Source organism: Colletotrichum graminicola (assembly GCF_000149035.1).
Source record: "Colletotrichum graminicola M1.001 genomic scaffold supercont1.17, whole genome shotgun sequence".
Classification (NCBI taxonomy): domain Eukaryota; kingdom Fungi; phylum Ascomycota; class Sordariomycetes; order Glomerellales; family Glomerellaceae; genus Colletotrichum; species Colletotrichum graminicola.
Genome location: NW_007361021.1, coordinates 157,492 through 179,371, shown reverse-complemented (window position 1 = coordinate 179,371; position 21,880 = coordinate 157,492). Strand labels below are relative to the sequence as shown.

At 56.7% G+C, this 21,880-nt stretch overlaps 6 protein-coding genes across 6 annotated transcripts; 4 read left to right on the top strand and 2 right to left on the bottom strand.

Moving 5' to 3' along the window:
* Nucleotides 1-6,221: 6,221 nt before the first annotated feature.
* Nucleotides 6,222-9,150, top strand: GLRG_05091 (tetratricopeptide; the record flags this gene model as incomplete). Its single annotated transcript, XM_008095776.1, has 6 exons — nt 6,222-6,375; nt 6,433-6,636; nt 6,694-6,776; nt 6,831-7,103; nt 7,157-7,558; nt 7,609-9,150. 6 exons carry the CDS (start codon nt 6,222-6,224, stop codon nt 9,148-9,150), a joined length of 2,658 nt encoding a protein of 885 aa, XP_008093967.1.
* A 1,520-nt stretch (nt 9,151-10,670) lies between these two features.
* GLRG_05090 (ribosomal protein L3) lies at nt 10,671-12,129 on the top strand (the record flags this gene model as incomplete). Its single annotated transcript, XM_008095775.1, has 5 exons — nt 10,671-10,704; nt 10,768-10,825; nt 10,934-11,090; nt 11,144-11,817; nt 11,877-12,129. 5 exons carry the CDS (start codon nt 10,671-10,673, stop codon nt 12,127-12,129), a joined length of 1,176 nt encoding a protein of 391 aa, XP_008093966.1.
* A 599-nt stretch (nt 12,130-12,728) lies between these two features.
* On the top strand, nt 12,729-13,317 carry GLRG_05089 (uncharacterized protein; the record flags this gene model as incomplete). The annotated part of the gene is made up of 2 exons (XM_008095774.1): nt 12,729-12,969; nt 13,061-13,317. The coding sequence occupies 2 exons, from the start codon at nt 12,729-12,731 to the stop codon at nt 13,315-13,317; spliced, it is 498 nt and encodes a 165-aa protein (XP_008093965.1).
* Nucleotides 13,318-13,864: 547 nt separating this feature from the next.
* GLRG_05088 (anthranilate synthase component I) lies at nt 13,865-15,617 on the top strand (the record flags this gene model as incomplete). Its single annotated transcript, XM_008095773.1, has 4 exons — nt 13,865-13,876; nt 13,948-15,364; nt 15,428-15,455; nt 15,512-15,617. The coding sequence occupies 4 exons, from the start codon at nt 13,865-13,867 to the stop codon at nt 15,615-15,617; spliced, it is 1,563 nt and encodes a 520-aa protein (XP_008093964.1).
* A 428-nt stretch (nt 15,618-16,045) lies between these two features.
* On the bottom strand, nt 16,046-17,589 carry GLRG_05087 (uncharacterized protein; the record flags this gene model as incomplete). The annotated part of the gene is made up of 3 exons (XM_008095772.1): nt 16,046-16,830; nt 16,958-17,336; nt 17,428-17,589. 3 exons carry the CDS (start codon nt 17,587-17,589, stop codon nt 16,046-16,048), a joined length of 1,326 nt encoding a protein of 441 aa, XP_008093963.1.
* Nucleotides 17,590-19,097: 1,508 nt separating this feature from the next.
* Nucleotides 19,098-19,418, bottom strand: GLRG_05086 (uncharacterized protein; the record flags this gene model as incomplete). Its single annotated transcript, XM_008095771.1, has 1 exon — nt 19,098-19,418. One exon carries the CDS (start codon nt 19,416-19,418, stop codon nt 19,098-19,100), a length of 321 nt encoding a protein of 106 aa, XP_008093962.1.
* Nucleotides 19,419-21,880: the final 2,462 nt, after the last annotated feature.

The window sequence follows — 21,880 nt, the reverse complement described above, 5'->3', positions numbered from 1 at the left end:
GCACTTGGCTTTTGGATGAGTCGGCTTCCCCGTGGCGCGTGCGGCCCTGGGCGTCTGTGGCTCGTGTGGTTGCCGAGATTTGGGAGGTGTGGCATCCCGTTCGGAGCGCTCTGTCTGGGCCGCCGGCTGGCTTGGGCTGGGCTGCATCACTGTCTCACATTTTTGATTGATTCCCATGTTCCACAACCTTCGCAGGAATGTGCGTCCGCGGAGCTGTGGCGCCCCCCCCACCCTCCCCCCCTCCTCCGAGCGAAGCCGTATACACTACAAGCAGAAGTGTAAGCATGCGACATAGTGTACAGCCAGAAGCAAGCTGCCCAGCAGCAGCAGCAGCAGCAGCAGCAGTCGCCTGCAGTGCTGGGGCCGTGGCGGCGGTGCTGGCGCGTATGGCAAACCGCCTTGCATTGGCGACTCTTGAGCCTTCTCGCATTCCTTTGGCCAGACCCAGACGCCAAGACCCGAACATCGTGGCAGCGGTGTCGTGACGCGGGTTGGTGTGGCGGTGGTGGGATGCGGGACGCGGGTGTTTGAGATGCCCGCGCTTCGCGCCCAGCGATTCGATCTGCACGCATCCTTGCGAGTGGTTTCCTTTTTTTTGTTGTGAATTGGCTCCCGAGAGACAAGAGAAGGAGTGTTGGGATGGGGTGATGGACAAAGTCTGGCCCGACTGTTGCGACAAACAGGTTGGTCCGTACGATATCGTGACTGGGAAGGCCGGTCCAGTGTGCTGCGTAGTCGGCACGCAAGATGGGACGGTTTGTGATAGAGGGGACCATGGCTGTCGGGGATAGGCTCGTCATTTTGGAGACAAGCTCACGTGTAGGGTTGCCGACAAGACCGAGTCCCAGTCCTAGTTAGGGTGGCAGTCTCCGCCGTTTACCTTCACCGCATAATGGGGTCCGAGGAGCGTTAGACTTACGTAGGTACATGATGGGGGCCACCGTCGCCGGAGTGCGACACTAGCCTTTTTCTTGGGTAGGCTCGGGATGTTGACCACGTCCATTGTCAGCCGTCTGCGTTGAAGCAGAAAGGCAATGAGGGGAGGCAAAATCCTCGCGGTTAAAATATCAGCAATGTTTTGGACGGTATGGGCGTAGCTGTTGCAACACGCACCGGAAAACCTCGGGCGGATCTATTGTTGTTGGCCTGGGTCTCACGATGGTCGACTTAGGGATTCGGGGGAGACAGGGAGAAGTGCTGCCAAGAGCGGCTGCGAGCCAACGCACCAACCAGATCAGCATGGTAGCAAAGCAGGCACAGAGTGCTTAATAGCATACGAGGCACCATTGCACCCAGTTTCCCCGCCGGTGGCCACTTTTTTTTGTCAGCCTCTCGGTAGAGGTCATCGTCGTCCGCGTCAGAAGCATTAGTGATGGCGATTGTGACCAGCTGATGGCGACGATGGCTGCCGACGATGCTTGTCTCGATTTCCTGCAGGCTTCTCATTAGTGTCTGTGTCTCTCAAGCCCGAATGTCAGGTCTCGTCGTGATCCGTACGAATAGATAAACAAAATTTCGTTTCCCAGGCCAGGCTAGGCCAGGCCAGCGCGCCTTAGCTAGGCCGGCAAGAATAAAAGGGGGGCCAGGGTTTCGGCCGGGGGGGGGGGGGGCTGCCGCATGTACATGTCGGGAAGGGTAAGAGAAAGAAGGAGAGGAGAAGAAACATGCCGCATGCCGTTGCCATTCGACCCCAAGAGAAGGCTCTCCCCGTCCCACAGACTCCCTGAGAGTGCCACACCACGGCGAACGCCAAGGAGTCAGATCAGTCTCCGCCGACGACAGACGAAGCAGTGTGGAAGGGTGGGCAACCTTGGTACCCAGGTCACATCAAAGTACACTGAGCCACAGATACTATGCGGAATACATATCAGTACTAATACAGCACAAGCATGACAGGGGCCTTTTTTCTTCGTGCCCTACCTAGGTACGTACCTAGATACCCGCCGCCCATCGATGTGTACATAGGTACTAGTGTAGGTAGGTAGTACAGAAATGTCCGGCGACGTACGGAATACTACTAGAGTAAGAGCCGTGCACTCACTCCTCCGACCTTATTGCCTCACCTCAATTCTTTGCGTGAAGGCATCACATCACACCTACCTCTTGTACTGACCTTCTCCCCCCTCCAAAGCCGAATACAGGTACATGTCTCAACCAGCCATTCAGAGATGCCCGGGTCGGTGTGCTACTTTGAATTTTTTTTTTCTTTATCTTAGTCTTCGCCGCCGGAAGGATTCCGAGCACTCCATTCGTCTCTCGTATCTCTTCTTTTCTTCTCACACGCGTTTATCACCATTTCCGGCCCACGTCAGTGCCTACACGTACGTACCTGCCTGCCATCGTGGCCGTCGTACAAAGTACACCGTCCCTTGCGCCCTCGTACTGCCAGCCCCAAACGGCCTGCATATGCGAGAGATGGCTGCATCCTTCCTCCGCCTACCTTAGACGTATCCGTACATGGAGCGGCACAGGGCACGCACAATCTCTGCTTCGTCCTAGCCAAGGGTTGGGGGAACGGCAGACACCCCTCCGCCACCCAGACAGACGCACGCCCTTCCACTTTATTGCTGTCGCATTTCTCCCCTCACACCTCGGCCCCCAGCAACGGGACGCCCCCTCCCATTGCTCCTCTCCTCTCCGAAGGCTCCTCAGGTAAGCCTCCAACGCCAACGAATACCTACGTTCTGGGAGGGAAGCATCCCCACTCTCGTCATGATCCCCCCTCTTAGAGCCTGTCGGCGATTGCGTTGCGGCGGCGGCGGCGGCGGCCGAATCCCAAGGAAAGCCCGCAGATGAACCCGCATCACGTACAGCACGTTGTCGTGTACGGATACACTAGGTATCCATATGAGAAACTGCATACGGAGTACAAACTAAAGAGGTGTGGTTGTGTTCCATGTCTGGCCCACACATACTACTAAACAATGGTGTGCAGGCCCTGGATCTTCTGCGGAGAGCAATCAATCCTCCAGTACGATACAGCAGAAGCCCGACTGCTCCATACAACACGGCGTGCATCTCCCACACAACGCAGGCCAACATGGGGCACCAGCCACTGTAACTTCTGACGATAGCTTCGTGTCCCTACCATTCTTCGTGTCGCCCCTTTTTGGATGTGAGCGCACCCGCATTTTTCCCGCTGCACTCACAAAATTATCGCCGCCCGCTTTCCAACGACTCATAACCTTGTTGCAGCACGCCTCCTCACGCAGAAAGTTGCAATCGATTTTTGTATTTTCGTATTCCATCTTATACATTGGGGGGAAAAAACCCCATCAACAAAATTTTCTCACCTTGCTGGTGACTTTTTTTTTTTTACTTTTAAGGTATCCGTATACGTAGTGCGCAGAATCCCCTTTCAACGCGTGAGCCCCGGGGAGTCAGTGCCCCTTCCTCTGCCATGCCATTACAATCTTATGGCGCTGAAACGCAAGATCTGGGAAGGGGGCTGCAACCGCAAATGAGAAAGACAATAGAGGTAAGATGACGGGAGAGGATAGCGTGCCCACCACAGCGCCAGGTATCTAGTGTACGCCAACGCTCAGTCAAAGAAGCGTGGGAAGGCAAGGAAAGGGAATCAACCACTGACTAGGGGGCATTTGCGGCACGGATGAAGTCACATTGTTGCTCTGAATGGATGGATGCAGCGGTTGCAGCGATGACATGAACCAAACTCAAAGTTCGTCTTTTCTCGCGTTGGATTTCTTCGACGGTGCGATCCACTCTGCCCCCGATCAGGATCTTGGGGGGGACCAGCCATGCACCCTCGTGCGTGCCCTGGGCACAGCCCAGCCTAGCCCAGTCAGCCCAGTCGGGAGGGCGGGCAGCCAGACACACCACCACCACCTCCTCCGGGCTAGGAACGCGAAGTTTAGTAGGTTAGGTAAGGTGAGGTAAGGCAAGGCAAGGCAGGTAACTGTCGGTACCCCAATCTCGGGGGCCATGTCCCCAGGGTAAGGGAAGGACTATCCTTCGGTGAACAAACACTCCCTGGCCTGGGGTGAAGACTGACTAAACTACCCGACACGTGGGTTGTCCGTAATGCAGTTTAGCGGCGGCACCCATCTCAGCGCAGCATTTCTCATTTACTCGGGGCATAATTTCTTGTTTCTTTTGACCATTACGGAGTAATAGTGTTATTGTTAGTAGTATTATTGTTATCCTTGTCATCCCTATAGAGCCCTTTTCTGACGGGCGTTCCTGTTGGTCTTCGCTCTGCAAGATGAAATTGATTAAATGACACTACGATCGATGGTTTGCGTTGCCTCGATTGAAAACCAGCTGCTTGCTTTCCGGCCACGCTGCGATCATCTCCGACATAGAGCCTTGCTAACGTCTGACGGTTCTATCGTCATGGCCTGACAAATGCTCGAGGCGGTGCCAATCACCACATCTTTGTCCGGATGATCCTTCCCAGGCCAGAAGCTGCGCGTGCCTTAGGCACGCCTGCGAGGCCCATACCCTCGGTGCTCTTCCGCCCCAGCGACCGGGAGACACACAGGATGGCGTCGCGATGCTCTGCAACATGGCTGTCTCTTGTTTCAAAAATGTGTGTCGACGGCATGTCTAACCAAGTCGTCGTCGACGTTCCTTACCCCTAGATCGCCCTTTCCGTGCCATACCACTTGAGGACGCTGCCGATATTGACGGTTTCCTCCTAATATGCTGTACGCTCCCTCCCTCTCTTGGCTATAACAACGTGCGCGCCACCACCAAATCGCATCGTGGCCCTTGGCCTACACAGTTAGCAGGGGTGAGGTAGCAATAGCTTCAGACTGGCAAAGCTTGGCCCATGGCAGCATCACATTAATAGTACGCAGCAGCATGCAGTGCACAGCTTTATCGCATACTATTTCTGATGGCCGACGGTAACGTGGATACCGGGCGGTCGACTTTGCCGTCTCCAACCTTTCCGGATTGTGTCGGAAATCCACAAATAATCAGCCTTCGGACAGGGGAAAATTCAACGGGACGAGTCCGAGGACAAGAAGCTCTGGGCGCACTGCAACGCGATTAGAACTTTGCCATCCAACTTTAGCCGCGCATGAGGGTTTACCAACGACCCTTCTGGAGTGCTATCAATGTCCTCAACCAGGCAGTTGTAAAACCATATCGGATCCAGTCTGAACAAATGAAAGGGGGGGTTGAGGCGGTTGACAAACGCAGCAGGCGCGCCGAGCTGCCGACTCGTGCTTTACGGAATCGATGGGAAAGGGGAGGGGTCGGTCTGCAGTCGCTAGACTCACAAGAGGAATCATCCGCGTCCACATCGCTACCGTAGATTTCCGCTGTTCAGTCGACGGCTCCATCAGCCAAGGGGACGTTTATCCACATCTCTCTGCTCCCCATTTCAGACCCGCAGGAGCCAGGCGGCCACGGATCCCTGAGTCCCCCTTCCTCCCAAAGGCCCTCTATGGAAAGGGGGGGCGAGACTGTTGCGCTGAGTGGAACCCGCTCTCCATGAAATCTGTACCTGGGCCTGGCAGGCTATGGGGCGTCGGTTGGGCGTGGACGTGGCCATGGGTGTGGGCGTGGGTGTGGGCGGAAGCACAGCCAAAGTTGCGCCAAGTTGCTTTTTGAGATGACTCCAGCCATGCCCCACATCGATTGCACCCCCCAGCACCCGCCGGTGGGTGTCGTTTCGCTCGGGAGAGGGTGTAGCTGTAAAAGCTGCTGGGTAAGGGTAGTTCCAGAGATGATGACTTGGGAACTCTCGCAGCCTCCCAACTTCTCCTTCTTCGCTTTTCCCCCATCCCCAACTTTTGCCCTGACACAACGAGGGGCGCTTCAATCGATCGCCGTCGGGTCTCGTATCCCTTCTTTTCCAACTTCATCATTGTGCTGCCTCGGGGCTCGCCCGCCCTTTCGGATCAGCTCCTTGTCCACGTTTTTGTTTGGCTTGCCTGTGCCTTTGGCCTGTCGTCGCCTTCTCACCTTGTCGCCCAGCCTCCCGTTGACGGGTTGCACGTCGAACCTCGCTACGTTCGGGCCGTCGCAACGACGTTGACCGGCTTCGAACACGGGTTCAACGGAAGCGAATCGAGATAACCTGATAGGGCGTCTCTACTCTTAGTCAATATTTTATTGTCTTCTCACCTTCTGTAATCGCGACATCGTCGCCGTCACCGTTGCCGCCCTTGGCGCCATCATCGTCAGGCCTTGACCGACGTAGACCCGCAACAGATCGCGCGCACCAAGTCGTCCTCGACTCGCAGGACACAATGGCCAACCACCACCCGTCGCCGACCATGGCCATGCAGGCACAACAGCATGGCCCTCCTGGCCCTCCACCGCCGCCCGGCATGCAGCAGGGCCAGAACTATGCGCCTTCGCGCCAGATCCTCCTCATGAACGAGGCTGTATGGATGCAGATCGGTAAGCGCACCGCGACTGACCCCGGCGCGTAAATAGGCCATCTGACAATTGGCACAGGCAGCTTCGCTGAGCTTCTCGGTAACCTCGAGGAAGCCATGAAGGCTTACGATCGGGCCTTGCAGGCAAACCCGCAGTCCGTAGCGGCCATGAATGCCATCAGCTTGATCCTTCGCACGCGCGAAGAGTTCCACAAAGCCGTCGACTACCTGCAGGCGATACTCAAGATTGACAACACCAATGGCGAGGCTTGGGGCAGCTTGGGTACGTGCCTACATACCTGATTGCGCTCGCTAAAGCCAAATTGCTAACTGCTCCCAGGTCACTGCTACTTGATGATGGACGACTTGCAGCAAGCTTACGCTGCCTACCAGTCTGCCCTGGTTAACTTGAGGAGCCCGAGGGTTAGTAGCGCCGCCTCCGGCTCTGTGGGTTTATCCGATACTGACACCGCACAGGAGCCTAAGCTGTGGTACGGCATTGGTATTCTTTATGATAGATATGGCTCTCTTGAGCATGCCGAGGAGGCCTTCTCCCAAGTGATGCAGATGCAGCCCGACTTTGAAAAGGCGAACGAAATCTACTTCCGTCTAGGCATCATATACAAGCAACAGCAGAAGTATGGTCAGAGTCTGGAGTGCTTCAAGTACATTGTCAACTCCCCGCCTCCCCCTTTGACCGAAGAGGACATTTGGTTCCAGATTGGCCACGTCCACGAGCAGCAGAAAGACGTAAGCACTCGACTCCCGTTCCCGGCAAATGCGGCCGCTAATCTCAGAGACAGTACGACAGCGCGAAGGCCGCCTACCAAAGAGTCCTCGAACGTGACCCAAGTCACGCAAAGGTCTTGCAGCAGCTTGGCTGGCTTCACCATCAGCAGAGCAGTAGCTTCCAGAGCCAGGAGCGAGCTATTGAGTTCTTGGAGAAGTCTGTTGCCGCCGACCAAGGCGATGCCCAAAGCTGGTATCTGCTCGGTCGCTGCTACATGTCCCAGCAAAAGTACCCCAAAGCGTACGAAGCGTACCAGCAGGCCGTCTATCGCGATGGAAGAAACCCGACGTTCTGGTGCTCCATTGGAGTGCTGTACTATCAGATCAACCAGTACCGCGACGCCCTTGACGCCTACTCTCGTGCCATTCGACTCAACCCCTTCATCTCGGAAGTCTGGTATGACCTGGGCACATTGGTGAGTCGGACAACTTTTCAAAACTATGATCATCGCTAACCAAAACCCAGTATGAATCATGCAACAACCAAATCAGCGATGCGCTTGACGCGTACCAGCGTGCTGCAGAGCTTGACCCTCAGAACCCTCACATCAAGGCGCGTCTGCAGCTGCTGAGGAACGGCGGCGCCAACGGAGGGCAACCCCCCAGCGCTCCTCAACCTGCCGATGTTCACCCTCAAGCATACCAGGTCGGTCCTCCGGCACCCCAGTGGGGAAGCTCTGCTCCTCAGTCCCAGCAGCAAGGAGGACAGCAGCCTCCTCCACCGCCTGGTCCCGGCGGCCCTGGCAGCAACGGCTGGGGTAGACTCGCGGACATCAACCCCCCCCCGCAGCCTCCTAACCCCTACGAGCAGCGCGGCGAGCCATTCCGCGGACCTGCTCCCCCCATGCCGCGCCAGCCAAGCCCCAGGCAAGAGCAGCAGCACGGTGGCCGCCCGCCTTACCCTGAGTCGATCCGACGGATGCCCAGCCCACCATCGCACTACTCGGGACCCCCTCAACCTCCCCAGCAGCCCCCTCAGGGTGCTCCCACATCTGCGCCGCGCACCATCAACCCCAACTACTCTCAGCAGTCTTCTGCTCAAATGCCTCCTATGAATGCCGGCCCCAACGGCCCTCCCAGCCAGCCGCCGCAGTTCCGCGGCGCCAACAGCCCCCGGCCGGGCGAGCGGCCTATGCATGACAACCGCATGCCTTCTCCCAAGTCGGCGTACCCTCAACACCCCCCGCCTCCGCCGCCGCCGTACAGCCATCACCCTGATGGCCCTACCCCCGGTCCCATGGAGGGCGGTGCCCCGCCCCCTCCCCCTCCCGGTGCGATTCCCGCAGACTCGGCCGTGCAGCGTAACGAACATGACCGTCCTCCCTCGGTGGGTCCCAAGCGCATGCGGGAGTGGGAAGAGGAATCGTCTCACAAGCGCCCGGCCAACGATGAGAGCCGAGCTAGGCTCGACGACGTCCGGCCTCGACGCCCGTCGACCCCTCTGGGACCCCGGGACCAGTACCGCCGCAATTCATCCGAGGCCCGCCGCTTCGAGGATCAGCGTCGCGTCGATGACCAGCGTCGCGCGGAGGACCAGAGAAGGGCAGAGGACATGCGGAGGGGCGAGGAGCAGCGCCACGCCAACGATGGGTATCACCCTTCGGAGGCGGCTCATCACCCGCCCAGCCACCCAATGCCTTCCAACCACCTCCCGCCGATGCAGTCGGCTGCTGCGCCGATGCAGAACATTCTCCACGAGGGAGCACAGAACGGCCCCGGACCCGCCTCCGGGCCGGCTCCTGGTGTCAAGGAGTACCCCGCCGAGGAACGGCCGCCGATCGAACACACTCCGGCCCCCCGGCCTCCCCAGCCGAGCGAGCCGGAGCGTGCAGCCCGGAAAATGGACGTTGACGAAGACTACGATGACAGTGGAGAGGATGAAAAGAAGGGCGCTGTTGCGACGACCAACGGCTCCGGCCCTGCCCCGGCGTCAGGAGAGACCAAGACGCCGACAAGCGCGAGCATCAACGGCCTGATGGGACCTACCCCCAAGGTCGAGTCGACTTAATGGATCAATGGCAGTTTGACGTATGGTTTTCTTTGTATGCGTATCCTGTGTTCCCTTTTCGTGTATACCATTTCGTTCTTAAAACTCGTCCCGTCTCGAGAACCGCCTTTCGTTGGACATTGGCCTGGCTAGGCAAATAGGTAGCTCATGAAGACAATACCAGTGCATGAATGTCCTCTTGGTCGCCACCGTTGCATATACATTGATACCCCAAGCCCGTATCGAGGCCTTTTCCTGACCAGAAACCCACATGAGTTTTAGTTTCCGTCCTGACCAAGAAGCGCCGGGCCGTGTGCATGTCTCTCAGTCACTGTTCCCTATGAATTAACAGGCCAAGCCTCCTCATCCATGACCAATTTATCACTACTCCACCTATTGCCGACCTGAAAGCGTTCCATTAAAACCCGCAGTTATGGCCAGTGTTGATTGCTATCGGCTGTCCAGAGAGGCCTACTAGCTTCCTAGCCTGCCGCCAGGGCCACCACGACCAGATTAACTGTCACAATCTCCTGCGCGTTGCCTTGATGTTACCAGCTGTTCTATCAAACAACTTCGACTAACTGCCATCTTGAAGGTACACAATTAAGCTCGCTGCAATGGCCAGTATTGATTACTATAGGCTGCCAAGGCACCTTACCCCTTTCTCCGATGTGTTCGTGAGGTTATACACTGCCTATAATGGTGCTAGATAGAGAAAACAGGTGTTGGACGCAAAGATCAAATTCAAAATTTAGCGTTCCAGACATCCACACCGCTTGGCGCGTCTTGGGCAAGGAGGAAACTGCAACTCATGTGAGTTTCTGATCAGGAAAAAGCCTTGAGAGGAGAGCTTGTTGACGCAAGATGGGCTAGTTGTTGAGCAATGATGAATGTGCCTTCTTTGGTTTAGCTGGGTGGATTTTCGGCCTGGCCTCATTCCCAGCAAAGTGCCACCTGGAAGGCCTTAGGCTTCGTCTCAATACATATCGGAAGTATGTTCAGACGCTTGAGGACCTGGAGAAAGAAAACGAAGCTCACACCGAGCCAGCAAATCGGCATCGATCACTACGATCACCTCAAAACGCACCGCAGGTGCTTCTCAACCCGCTCAATAAAGTGAAAAGCAGCCAGCCGGTCCTCCTCGCGCCAAGAAGGAACCGCATGGCCCCACCAAGCTATCGCCGGAGGAGCAACAGCGATACCTCGTCGAGCGGCTTATCTCCAGATGGCGGAACGAGGCGTGAGACAGCATTGTGGGATGCTGGACAATGAGGGAGAATGTGTCACTAATATCACGTGCCGTAGCACGTGGCAAGCCTTGACTGCCCCTTGTACCAACGGAGACAAGACCTACCCTCTGAGGAGAGTGGGTCCCACCCACCAATTTTGGCGAAATTTTATTTTTTGGTGCTTGCACTTTTTCTCTTTCTTTTATTTGCGCGCTCTACTCTACTTACTTGCCGACACATTCTCCCTCGCCAGCGGAGCCAAATCGAATCACCAGATCACCAACTCCGGTCTACTAACATTTCATAGCGGAGATGAGTCACAGAAAGTTCGAGGCTCCCCGTCACGGTAGGCTTTTTCCGCTTGAAAAATGGTCGAAAAACGGTTAGGATTCGTACTGATTTCATGTAGGGTCGCTGGCGTACCTCCCGCGCAAGCGTGCCGCCCGTCACCGCGGTAAGGTCAAGTCGTAAGTTTCCCGAGAACCTCCATTGGATTCTGTTTGCTTGGGGTTGGAACATTGGGCGCTTTTGGACGTTGAAGACGGCAGAGGCTGACGATTGCGATACTCCCACAGCTTCCCCAAGGATGACGCCAAGAAGCCCGTCCACCTGACGGCCGCGATGGGCTACAAGGCCGGTATGACCACGATCGTCCGCGACCTCGACCGCCCCGGCGCCAAGGCCAACAAGAAGGAGGTCGTCGAGGCCGTGTCCATCATTGATACCCCACCTGTACTACCAACGCAGCCCGCTTGGCTCTGTGCCTATGGCTAACATCTTCACAGATGATCGTTGTTGGTCTTGTGGGCTACATCGAGACTCCCCGCGGTCTGCGCTCGCTCACCACCGTTTGGGCCGAGCACTTGAGCGACGAGATCCGCCGCCGCTTCTACAAGAACTGGTACAAGTCCAAGAAGAAGGCCTTCACCAAGTACGCCAAGCAGCACTCCGAGGCCTCCGGCGCCTCCATCACGCGCGAGCTTGAGCGCATCAAGAAGTACTGCACCGTCGTCCGCGTCCTCGCCCACACCCAGATCCGCAAGACCCCTCTCACCCAGAAGAAGGCCCACTTGATGGAGATCCAGGTCAACGGTGGCTCTGTCCCCGAGAAGGTCGACTTCGGCTACGGTCTCTTCGAGAAGCCCGTCACCATCGACTCCATCTTCGAGCAGAACGAGATGATCGACGTCATCGCCGTCACCACCGGTCACGGATACAACGGTGTCACCTCCCGTTGGGGCACCAAGAAGCTTCCTCGCAAGACTCACAAGGGTCTGCGCAAGGTCGCCTGTATCGGTGCCTGGCACCCTTCCCACGTCCAGTGGACTGTTGCCCGTGCCGGTCAGATGGGTTACCACCACCGTACCTCTGTCAACCACAAGGTTTACAGAATTGGCAAGGGCGACGCCGACGACAACGCCTCCACCGACGTTGATGTCACCAAGAAGACCATCACCCCGTATGTTTCTCCCCCTCTGTCATGCGTTTTTGCCATCGCAAACACTAACACCGCTCTAGTCTCGGTGGTTTCGTCCGTTACGGTGAGGTCAAGAACGACTTCGTCATGGTCAAGGGCTCCATCCCTGGTACCAAGAAGCGTGTCATGACTCTCCGCAAGTCCATGTTCACCCACACCTCAAGAAAGGCCCTCGAGAAGATCGACCTCAAGTGGATCGACACCTCGTCCGAGTTCGGACACGGTGCTTTCCAGACCCCCGCGGAGAAGAAGCAGTACCAGGGTACTCTCAAGAAGGACCTTGTTGCTCAGTAGAGGGTTGGTTCTTCGATTTCATTGTATCATGGGCATGGGTTAGGTGTCGAGGGTTCTTCACGTTACTATTCGGATGGTTTGGGACACCGTTAAGGTGAAAAATAAGTGCCGAGAATTCAAAAGTCAACCCAATGAATACATAGCCCACCCGTATGTTGTTTCTGCTGGAGCTCGTGACGTGAATTTTTTGATGCATGCCATTCAGACACAATTTTTTGTTGTGGGCACTTGCCGCGAATCGTAGCCTATACCGCTAAGGTGGTGGGGGCATTGACATTTCTCTCGTCCAGCGACGTACCTAGCCGGATTGTTGCGTCATCACCTGCCCAGCCATGGCGTGCATCTTCCTGCGAACCAAACACGCGACCACATCACCCCTCAATTCTTTACTCGGCGTCTCCGCGTCCTCTACAAATCGAATGAAGACCACATTTCTGCAGACGATTTTTCGAAGTATCTGGCATCGAGCGCTCCCAACAACCGCAAAGCACCCTAGCACACCTGCCGCATTCGCACGTCGACTGCACCTCCCGAGCAACAGCTTCCCAGCTCAGCTCCGTCAGGCTCTCAACAGATTCTCCACGATCCCACATCTCAGAATGTCCGACGCAGACTATGCAGCGTTCCTGGACAAGGCCAACCAGGACCCCAACGAGGGCTATGTCAAGTCGACAGGCAACAAGAGCACCGAGTTCAAGGCGCAGGACCAGGGTATTGAGGTGCCCAAGGCGATCGAGGAGGTGCTGAAGCAGGACAAGGTGTACGTTTCCGACGCGGACGAGCCATTCGTCGGCGTTGCGCTGGCGTGGGATGAGGCTGGCAAGGGTTTGCCTGATGAAGGTGGGTTTCTTCGATTACTTCCATTCCATCGCGTGCCTCGCAGGAGAAGCGATGCGCACTCAGCTTCTTTCATGCTAACTCGGGGCCGCAGTCGAATTTGCGCAGCTGATCGAACACCCGGACCCTGAGAACGCGGGCGTGGAGCTCCAGGACCCCGTGGACTGGGACTCGAACGGAGACTATAAGGACATCATCGAAGCGGTGCGCAAGGCAGGCAAGGGCAACGACGTCAGGGTCTACCAGGTGCCCAAGGGCGGCGTCAGGACGGAGTACTGGCTTGTTACAACGGACGGGAAGGGAAAGAACGCAAAACTTGTCGGCGTCAAGGCGCTGTCTGTGGAAAGCTGATACCCTCGAATAGCGAAGAGATCAAAAGAATGTCGGGGAATGGAAGCAAGGATCAAGAGGTCAACGTGGTCCACTCACATCGCGTTGCAGGCCAACTCGAACCTCATTTACTATAGCATTCTCACTTTGAAAAAGAAAGCAATGCCGCGGGTAATACAGCTCAGATCACGTGGCGGACTCCCAATCACGCAGCGGACTCCCAATCACGCCAAATATGGTCTTAGCCGTTGTTTCCCACCATTTGGCTACTTGTTCAGGCCGAGGGTCTAGACTAGATTGGCGGAACAATGGGCAGACGGTGGGGGCATTGTGTGTCACTGACGCAGCGGAGGTGCCACTAACGGCAACGCCTGCCTCTCGCCTTATCGAAGCGCAACGGCAGTGAACTTCCGCTTATCGGACCCTGCTTGGCTTACAACCCCTCCAAGACCGGAGCTAAATAAATCGTTTACACACTCTCTGGATGCGGTGACTCAGTCACAGAAAAACAAACGACTCTCCCCGTCTCACCTACACATAACCAGTCTCGCCAGCGGATCGGATCAGCATGTCGGGACCGGTAAGTCCTCGCCACCTCCCAATTGGCTCCGCCCGCAACGGGCTCTACTGCAACTGACACCGCCGCCCCAGCGCGCAGTCGTCCCGTCCCTCGAGACGGTCAGGACCGTCCTCTCCGCCCCGGCCGCGACGGACAGCACCAAGAAGCCGACCCTCGTCCCCGTCTACCGCCAGATCTCCTCCGACCTCATCACCCCGTCCGCCGCCTATCTCAAGGTCTCCGCCCACTACAAGGACTCGGACTACTCCTTCCTCTTCGAGAGCGCCGCCACTGAACGCGTCGGCCGCTACAGCTTCGTCGGTGCTGGCCCCCGGAAGCTGCTCGCCACTGGCCCCGGCTATGGCCCGGAGTGCGACCCTCTGCCAGCCCTCGAAGCCGAGCTGGCGCAGCACGTCGTCGCCCATGTCCCAGGCTTGCAGCTCCCGCCCATGGCCGGCGGCGCCATCGGATACGTTGGCTACGACTGCGTGCGGTACTTCGAGCCCAAGACGGCGCGGCCGATGAAGGATGTCCTCCAGATCCCTGAGTCGCTGTTTATGCTCTTCGACACCATCGTGGCATTTGATCGCTTCTACGGCGTCATCAAGGTCATCACCTACCTCCACGTCCCCGAGGACGCCTCCCAGCTCGAGGCCGAGTACCAGAAGGCGATGAAGGTCATTGACGAGCTCGTGGTCGTTCTTAACGCCCCCGAGATCCCGATCCCCGAGCAGAAGCCCATCCAGCTTAACCAGGAGTACACGTCCAACGTCGGGCAGAAGGGCTACGAGAACCACGTCACGGAACTGAAGAAGCACATCGTCAAGGGCGACATCATCCAGGCCGTTCCCTCGCAGCGCTTCGCCCGCCCGACGAGCCTGCACCCCTTCAACATCTACCGCCACCTGCGGACGGTGAACCCGTCGCCGTATCTCTTCTACGTCAACTGCAAGGACTTCCAGATCGTCGGCGCCTCGCCCGAGCTGCTCGTCAAGTCCGAGGGCGGGCGCATCATCACTCACCCGATCGCCGGCACCGTCAAGCGCGGCAAGACGCCCGAGGAGGACCAGAAGCTCGCCAACGAGCTCCGCAGGTCCCTCAAGGACCGCGCCGAGCACGTGATGCTTGTAGACCTCGCGCGCAACGACGTCAACCGTGTCGGCGACCCGTACACAGTCCGCGTGGACCACCTCATGGTCGTGGAGAAGTTCAGCCACGTCCAGCACCTCGTCTCGCAGGTCTCGGGCGTGCTACGCCCGGGCCAGACGCGTTTCGACGCCTTCCGGAGCATCTTCCCCGCCGGCACCGTCTCGGGCGCGCCCAAGGTGCGCGCGATGGAGCTGATCGCCGAGCTGGAGAAGGAGAAGAGGGGCATCTATGCCGGCGCGGTCGGGTACTTTGGCTACGGCGGCCTCGACGAGAAGGGCCAGGAGGTCGAGGGCGCTATGGACACGTGTATTGCGCTGCGGACGATGCTTACCAAGGATGGCGTGGCGTATCTGCAAGCTGGTGAGTTGGCCCCGTTTTTGCTTCAGCAGCGAAGAAGGGAGCCGGAACTGACTTTCTCAATAGGTGGTGGTATCGTATTTGACTCTGACGAGTAAGTGCAACAACACGTGAACACGGCTGGGGAGAGGTTTACTGACTGCTGATTAGGTACGACGAGTGGATGGAGACGATGAACAAGCTCGGGGCCAACATGCAGTGCATAACAACGGCGGAGGAGCTTTATTACGAGCAACAGCAGGCAGCGGGTAAATGATAACAGAGAAAAGTTTATATTTCCAACGTCTTAAATTTGATGCCTCGAAATCTATTCGGCCCTTACGCCAATTAACGAGAACGAGGAAACGGATAGGCCATTGCAACTCATGAGTCTACCAAGCTTAAAGCGTAAGCGGCTTTGTGAGTATACCATGGTGTGGCCACTCCACTCACAGTTCTCCTCCAAGATCTTACGATTGCGTATACCCATTCGGCAGCATCAAGTCTTGCCGGCTACACTCCCCGAGGTTGATTATATGTGTTCATCTTTATCCATTACTAATATGGGTGGACGGGAGTCTCAGACCCCTTGGCCGTCACATCCGCCCGACTACTGGAACTGTGTTCCCCAAAATCCCAGAAGAGACCGTCATTAGTTCATTACTATGATATACATTATACGCATGACCATGTTGCTTTATGCTTTTACAACATGTCGTATGAGGGTATGAAAACCGACCCGACCCCGAGGCCCACCGTCGTCAGCGTGGCCCAGAGCACCGCACCCGCCACGACGCCGTGCTGTAGGAGCCTCAGGTTCTGGTCCTGGCTTCCGCTTTTCCGCTCGAACAAGAGCTGCCAGAGCCACCGCCGCTCATACGTGGCGACCCACTCCTCGCCGGAGAAGACGTTGGCAGGCCCCAGCGTCTGCAGGCTCGGCTTGCGGAGCGGATCGACGGTGCCGGCGACGCTCTCGGGCGTCGCCTTGCGGCGGTGGTGCTTCTCGGCGCCCGTACCGGCCTCGAGGTCTTCTGGCACCTCCCAGGGGCGGATTTGGCGCCTGCGCGTGAGGTAGAGGGAGAGGGAGACGCCGTCGAGGGCGGCGACGAGGATGGCGAGGCCGGCGAAGAGGAGGGGCGTGGAGAGGAGACGGTAGTACCGCGAGACGGGAGAAAGGACCAGGACGGCGTCGAGGGCAAGGCCGAGGATGAACAGCAAGCAGCCGAGGAGGCGGAGAAGGCGCGTCGTCGCGCGGTTGGCGTTGGCCATGCAGTAGCGGATGAAGTCCGGGTGAAGCTTGCCGCGGAGTACAGCCTCGGTCTTCTCGAAGGCGAGCAGGAGGGCCGAGGGGTGCGTTGTGGTGGCCGTTGCGGCGAGTACGGCGTTGCGGTCGTCTTTGGTGAGGTTCAGGCGGCGCGGACCGTCGAGGGCGATGTAGTGGTTCGTTATGGCGTCGATGTCGGCGCGGAAAGGCTGTGGTGCCGGCGCAGCTGAAACCTCTGGTCAGTCCATCTACTTTGACTGAACGGTTGTGTCTGTGTAAAGTTCGTGATGGGAGGGAGGGGGGTTATACGCGAGAGCGCGCATATTTAGGGGACGTCAACGGGCGGGTCTCACCTTGAGAGTCGGCGGCCTCTCTGCTCTCTTCGTCCCTCTCTTCCTTGATGACAGCCATCGTGGGATACGGAAGCTTGGTCACCACGGACACGTTGCGCTTGTGTGTGCTGCCGCCGGCCTTGTTGATGCGGTGGTTGCTCTCCTCGTCGAGCATCTCGAGGATGTTGCTCACTTTGCTCAAGTTCTTGGCCCGCCTCTCCCCGGGGGCGAGCGTCCTACCGCGGTCCGGGTCCCAGCGCGGCGCGAGGGCGCGCTGCTCGGGCGTAAGTTCCGTCGTCCATGAGTGGATGTATTCGCAGAACCACAGGAAGAACTGGAGGGGCTCGGCATCCTGCTCGACGTAGACCAGAAAGTCCATGAAGTCGTTGAGAGAGCACGGCTGAGGGTATGGACGTCAGCAAACGCTTCCTCCCTGGAGGTTTCCTGGGGACAATATCCCAAGAGACTTGCGGCCGTGGGGAGCTGCTCACCGATGCTGTGTTGTTCCTGATGACCTCTTCTAAAGCAAGCTGGGGAGGAATCCACTTGTCGGTCCGCCTCGCGCGGTTGCGATAGCGCCGGCAGTCCTCCTCCATCATGGGTGGGCGCCATGGCCGCCCGGCGCTGGGGGTTGTGTAGAACTTGAGTGACATGCTGCCCGTCCAGCTCCGTTTCTTTCGTGCGTTGTCCTTTTTCCAACACCTCCTAATATTAAGGGTCGTTCGTGTGCAAGACGTGCAGGTGTAGACGACACCAGAGCGGGTTAGCCACGCACAGCGAGGTTTCGAAGGGGATAGACACTAGGGCTTTCCAAGAAGTTTGATACTGGGGTTCCGCCATGTATGTATAAGAGGGTGTGGGCAGACGACACATCACACGAGGAAACAGATCCCAGGGTTTAGCAAAGCCAAAAACTAGCTTCGAGATGCGCGGGGACTGCAACAGCACGGGAGCCGGGGGAGGAGGCAGATCCGCCTTACAATACACATACTCCCCCATCTGCACGTCCTTCGCCTACTTCGCCTTGCCTCGCCGTGATTCAGCTTCATCCGACGTGTCGACCTCAGCCCGCCTGAGCTGGCGCCAGCCACAATCACCGACGAGGGCTGCAAGAACGGCCCATGGATGTAACAACACCACACAGCGTCAGGTTGCCGGGATAGGCGGATATCTGTGACGTACCGTATGGAGTACTTGCTCTGCAAAGAAGTATATGCATAGAAGTCCATGAAGATGCAGGTTGGGCCATGCTCGTGAGCATGTTCTGTACAAAATACACTCATGCGTCTGTAACGGTCGTTGTAGGGCTGGCCGGAAGTAACTACACGGATGGACAGGGTTCAAGCAAGCGACGAGCGGCAGAGCGGGGAGTGGAGGCTCTGTATCCCCTGCTCCCCCCTTTTCCCTTTTTGCTTTCTTCTGACGCTTCACCTCGGGCATCGTCCTCTTGAGTGTTGGTTCGGCGGAGGGCAGTGCATTGGCAGACAGCCCCGTTGATAGGCGGGACGGTGAAAGGATGAACAAGAAGGTTGTTAGCTATCTCGATGCAGGCCTGACCTAGCACGATCATTTGCCGGGGTATAGGACCAAACGCCGGAGGGGTATGGTTGTCGATCGAAAGCACCTCTCTGACCTTGCCTTGGCTCGTTATCAACGTTAAGCACTCGTCTCCTCGACGGTGCCGATTTTCTCCCTGCGAAGCCCAGCGGCAGAACGGAACGAACCAAGCTGAAGAGGTCAAGAAAAAGCATTGTACTGCAACCCTTTCTTTGCCTCTCTGGCGGCGTCACTTGAACGACATGTTCTGAGGTTTCTGCGTCAGCGTGTGTGTCCCCGGTCGCCTATCTCATTACAGCGGTACCAAGGGTCATCATGAGGAGTGGTGGCCTGTCCCGGTTCATGTGTCGTTTTGTCCGTCGGAAAAAATGGAAACCAGGAGGCATGCGGCGGGTGGAGCGCTTTACAAATGGTCGTGTGTTTCTGGCAAGAGGCGACCCCTAGATGAGGCGAGCCGAGGGGATGAACATCGCTATATTGGTCTCGTTTCATGAGTAGTAAGTATGGAGTACAGAGGGGGTCGTAAAGAGGACGAGATGGAAGAGGTGCAAGAGCGCAAATAGAACACAGCGATTGGTTCCAAGACGCGACACCATGTAGCGTTTCAGGAAGCACGACGACTTGTTCGTCGCGGTGTGTGGCGCGCATGGCCCCCGGCGGCGAGACAAAGTAAGGCGAGGACCGACTCCGTGGTCTCCACAGGGCAGCCCGTGCGGCTGCCGAAGCTGGCCAGTTGAATTGTTGTTGGACGGGTCAGGCCAGGCTTGGATGGGTATTTCAGTGAGATCTGAGAAAGCACATCCTGGCCGCTGCAGTTGTTGTTGTTGTTGTTGTCGTCGTCGTCGTCCTCCTCCTCCTCCTCCTCCTCCTCCTCCTCCTCCTCCTCCTCCTCCTCCTCACTGCCGTAGCCACAAGAGAGAGGCATGACATGCTAGTGACACCGTCGGGCCGTCTAGTTTCTGCAATATCATGCCATGACTGCACGCTGCACGCTGTGCATCGCCGTTTTTGTCAGACACGGCCTCGGACGCAGGTGGAGTCTGATCGGCCAACTGACATGCGCACGTTGCCGGCATAGCCCCGACTTGCAAAGACAACGGGTGACGAACCCATGATTGCTACCGTCTTGATTGACGAGCAGGCAGGTCCTTCCCCCCACCCCCCGTTAACTGAGGCCATTGGTATTTCTCAAATTCTCCGTCTTGTTCCTTGTTCTCGTATATTTTGCCAAGTTAGGCCCAGTGGTTTATGGACTTCGGAAATTTGATATCTTCGGTCCAAGGTATTTTTAGCAACAGAGAACAGAGACGAACTGACTCCGAATGCAGCGTTCGGAAACCCAGAGAGGGAAGAAGGGGAAGAGAAGTGGGGGCGGGGGCGAAAATAAAGGACGAAAACTCAGGTCTAGGCGTAATACCTGCCCTGCTACCCCAAGGCCGGCCTTGCGTCGCTGACGTGGAGTCTGTCTGCAGTTAGATACTCAAGCGAACGCCGGTGATCAGATTGATCGCCAGTGCCACCAAAGAAAAGTCGTCCCCAGAGCTCTACACCCATACATGCCCAATCCTCGAGAACATGCGATCCTCTGCATCCCCAAGAAGAGCTTCATTGTGGGATTTACGAGAAACTTGCCTTTTGGTGATTATGTGCCCATGGTCCAGCGCTCCATCGACTTGAGGTCAGTATAATCTTTATGCCATAACAACTGTTCCGGAAAGCAAACGTGCCGGTGTTATGGTCACCCTTGCCAAGAAGAGATCACCAGGGGAAAGCACGAAAAGAAACACCGGGGGTGTGTTATCTCTTTCGCCATCTTCCAATTATGCAAAGATCCCGCTCCATCCCATCTTTTTACACAGTCCTCCTCGCCGCTCTCAGAAACCCTCCTGGTCCTGGCTAACCTGCAATAAAACGCAATGCGCCGAGCGTGGCCCACGCTCACCCCGGTCTTCCCGGACTTGAAACCGCGCCCGGCCCGCAATACCGAACCTCACATATCGCCTCATAACGTCACGCTCACGTATTAGTAGTCGACGGGCCTTGAAGCAGCTTCCAAACTCGAAAGCTGGTGTGTCTGTAGTATTTTCGTGATTGCTTCTTCAAACTCTACCCGAGTCATCGTCGGCCTCGCCTTTGTATTGAAGAAGAGAGAAAACAAGTTAAAACAAAAAAAGTACGAGATACTATTCGAGCTTCGCTCACTCGTGCACAAAAACAGGGTTATTTAACTTTTTAGGTTCTCAACACGATTGATAAAGCCCGACTACAGCAAAACATTCAAGAATTGATGACACTGAACAGCTGTTATAGAGCCTCCCCACTGGTGTCTTCACTCCCATGTGATCCTCAAGATCGGCGGTTAATCCTATTTTGACACCCCGGCAAAATCCTGATCCCATCCAGAGGTAGGTATGCTATTGGATTCTCTCCCACCTGGTTATGACCCAATGCTTTGTAATAACCAATGGCGAACGGAACAGATTTCCCCGGTCTGTTCTCCATCGATCTACGCCACATCTATGCCACAACATGCCAGTGTTGTACAAACTAGTCACGCCAAATCTCAACCATCTGAACCGCGAGGCCACCCTCCAGGGTCCTTGCAAATTATGGGAGAAGGACCGCCTTGTAACCATACCTCAGTCAGGCCAAATTCCGACTGGTTCCGGAGGTCCTGGTACTTGGCCCAGCCCGCCCTTCTCTCCCGTCGACCGTCCGAGCGTGCCAAACATTGAAAAAAACCACGCTACTGTCGCGCGCGCCCACGCGCGTGTGTGTGAGTGTGTGGGTGTGGGTGTGAGTGTGAGTGAGTGTGTGTATGTGTTTAACGCCCTGTATGTCCCTGAAGAGGGCAATGGGCGCCCAATCGCGTCAAAGTACTGCTACCTAACTATCTCCCTGGCTGCCATCTTGGTAATACCTACGAAGAGACTACACGTGGGACTCTCTGTGGTTCCTCTCCTTCGGCTGGTTGTTGATGCAGCGACCAGCAGCTCCAGCTCCGCCCAGGATAGATATATCCTGGGCTCTTTCTGGGGGGGCTGGCTCATCGTGGGCAGAGTTTCCGGAAGAAGTCCGTCTCTCTCATTATACGCTAGTGTCGCGTCGTGTAGGCAAGAAACTCCCAAGTAAGTAAGTGGTCAGCAGGCTGGTAATAGGTTGGTAAAGTTGAATTGTCATTCTGTAGGCGCCCGCCATACTCTTATGCGCACTACGCCCATTCCATCTGTCTTTGCCATCGTTCAAACGATACGGGGTGGTTTCTATAGGTGCCTCTTATCCGCTATTACTCGCATAATTCTTCATCGTGTGTCTTCTTGTTTATGTGCCCAAACCTCGCCCCCTGGTTGGTTTGTTTAAATCTCGTGGTGGTGGGGGCTTGCTGGC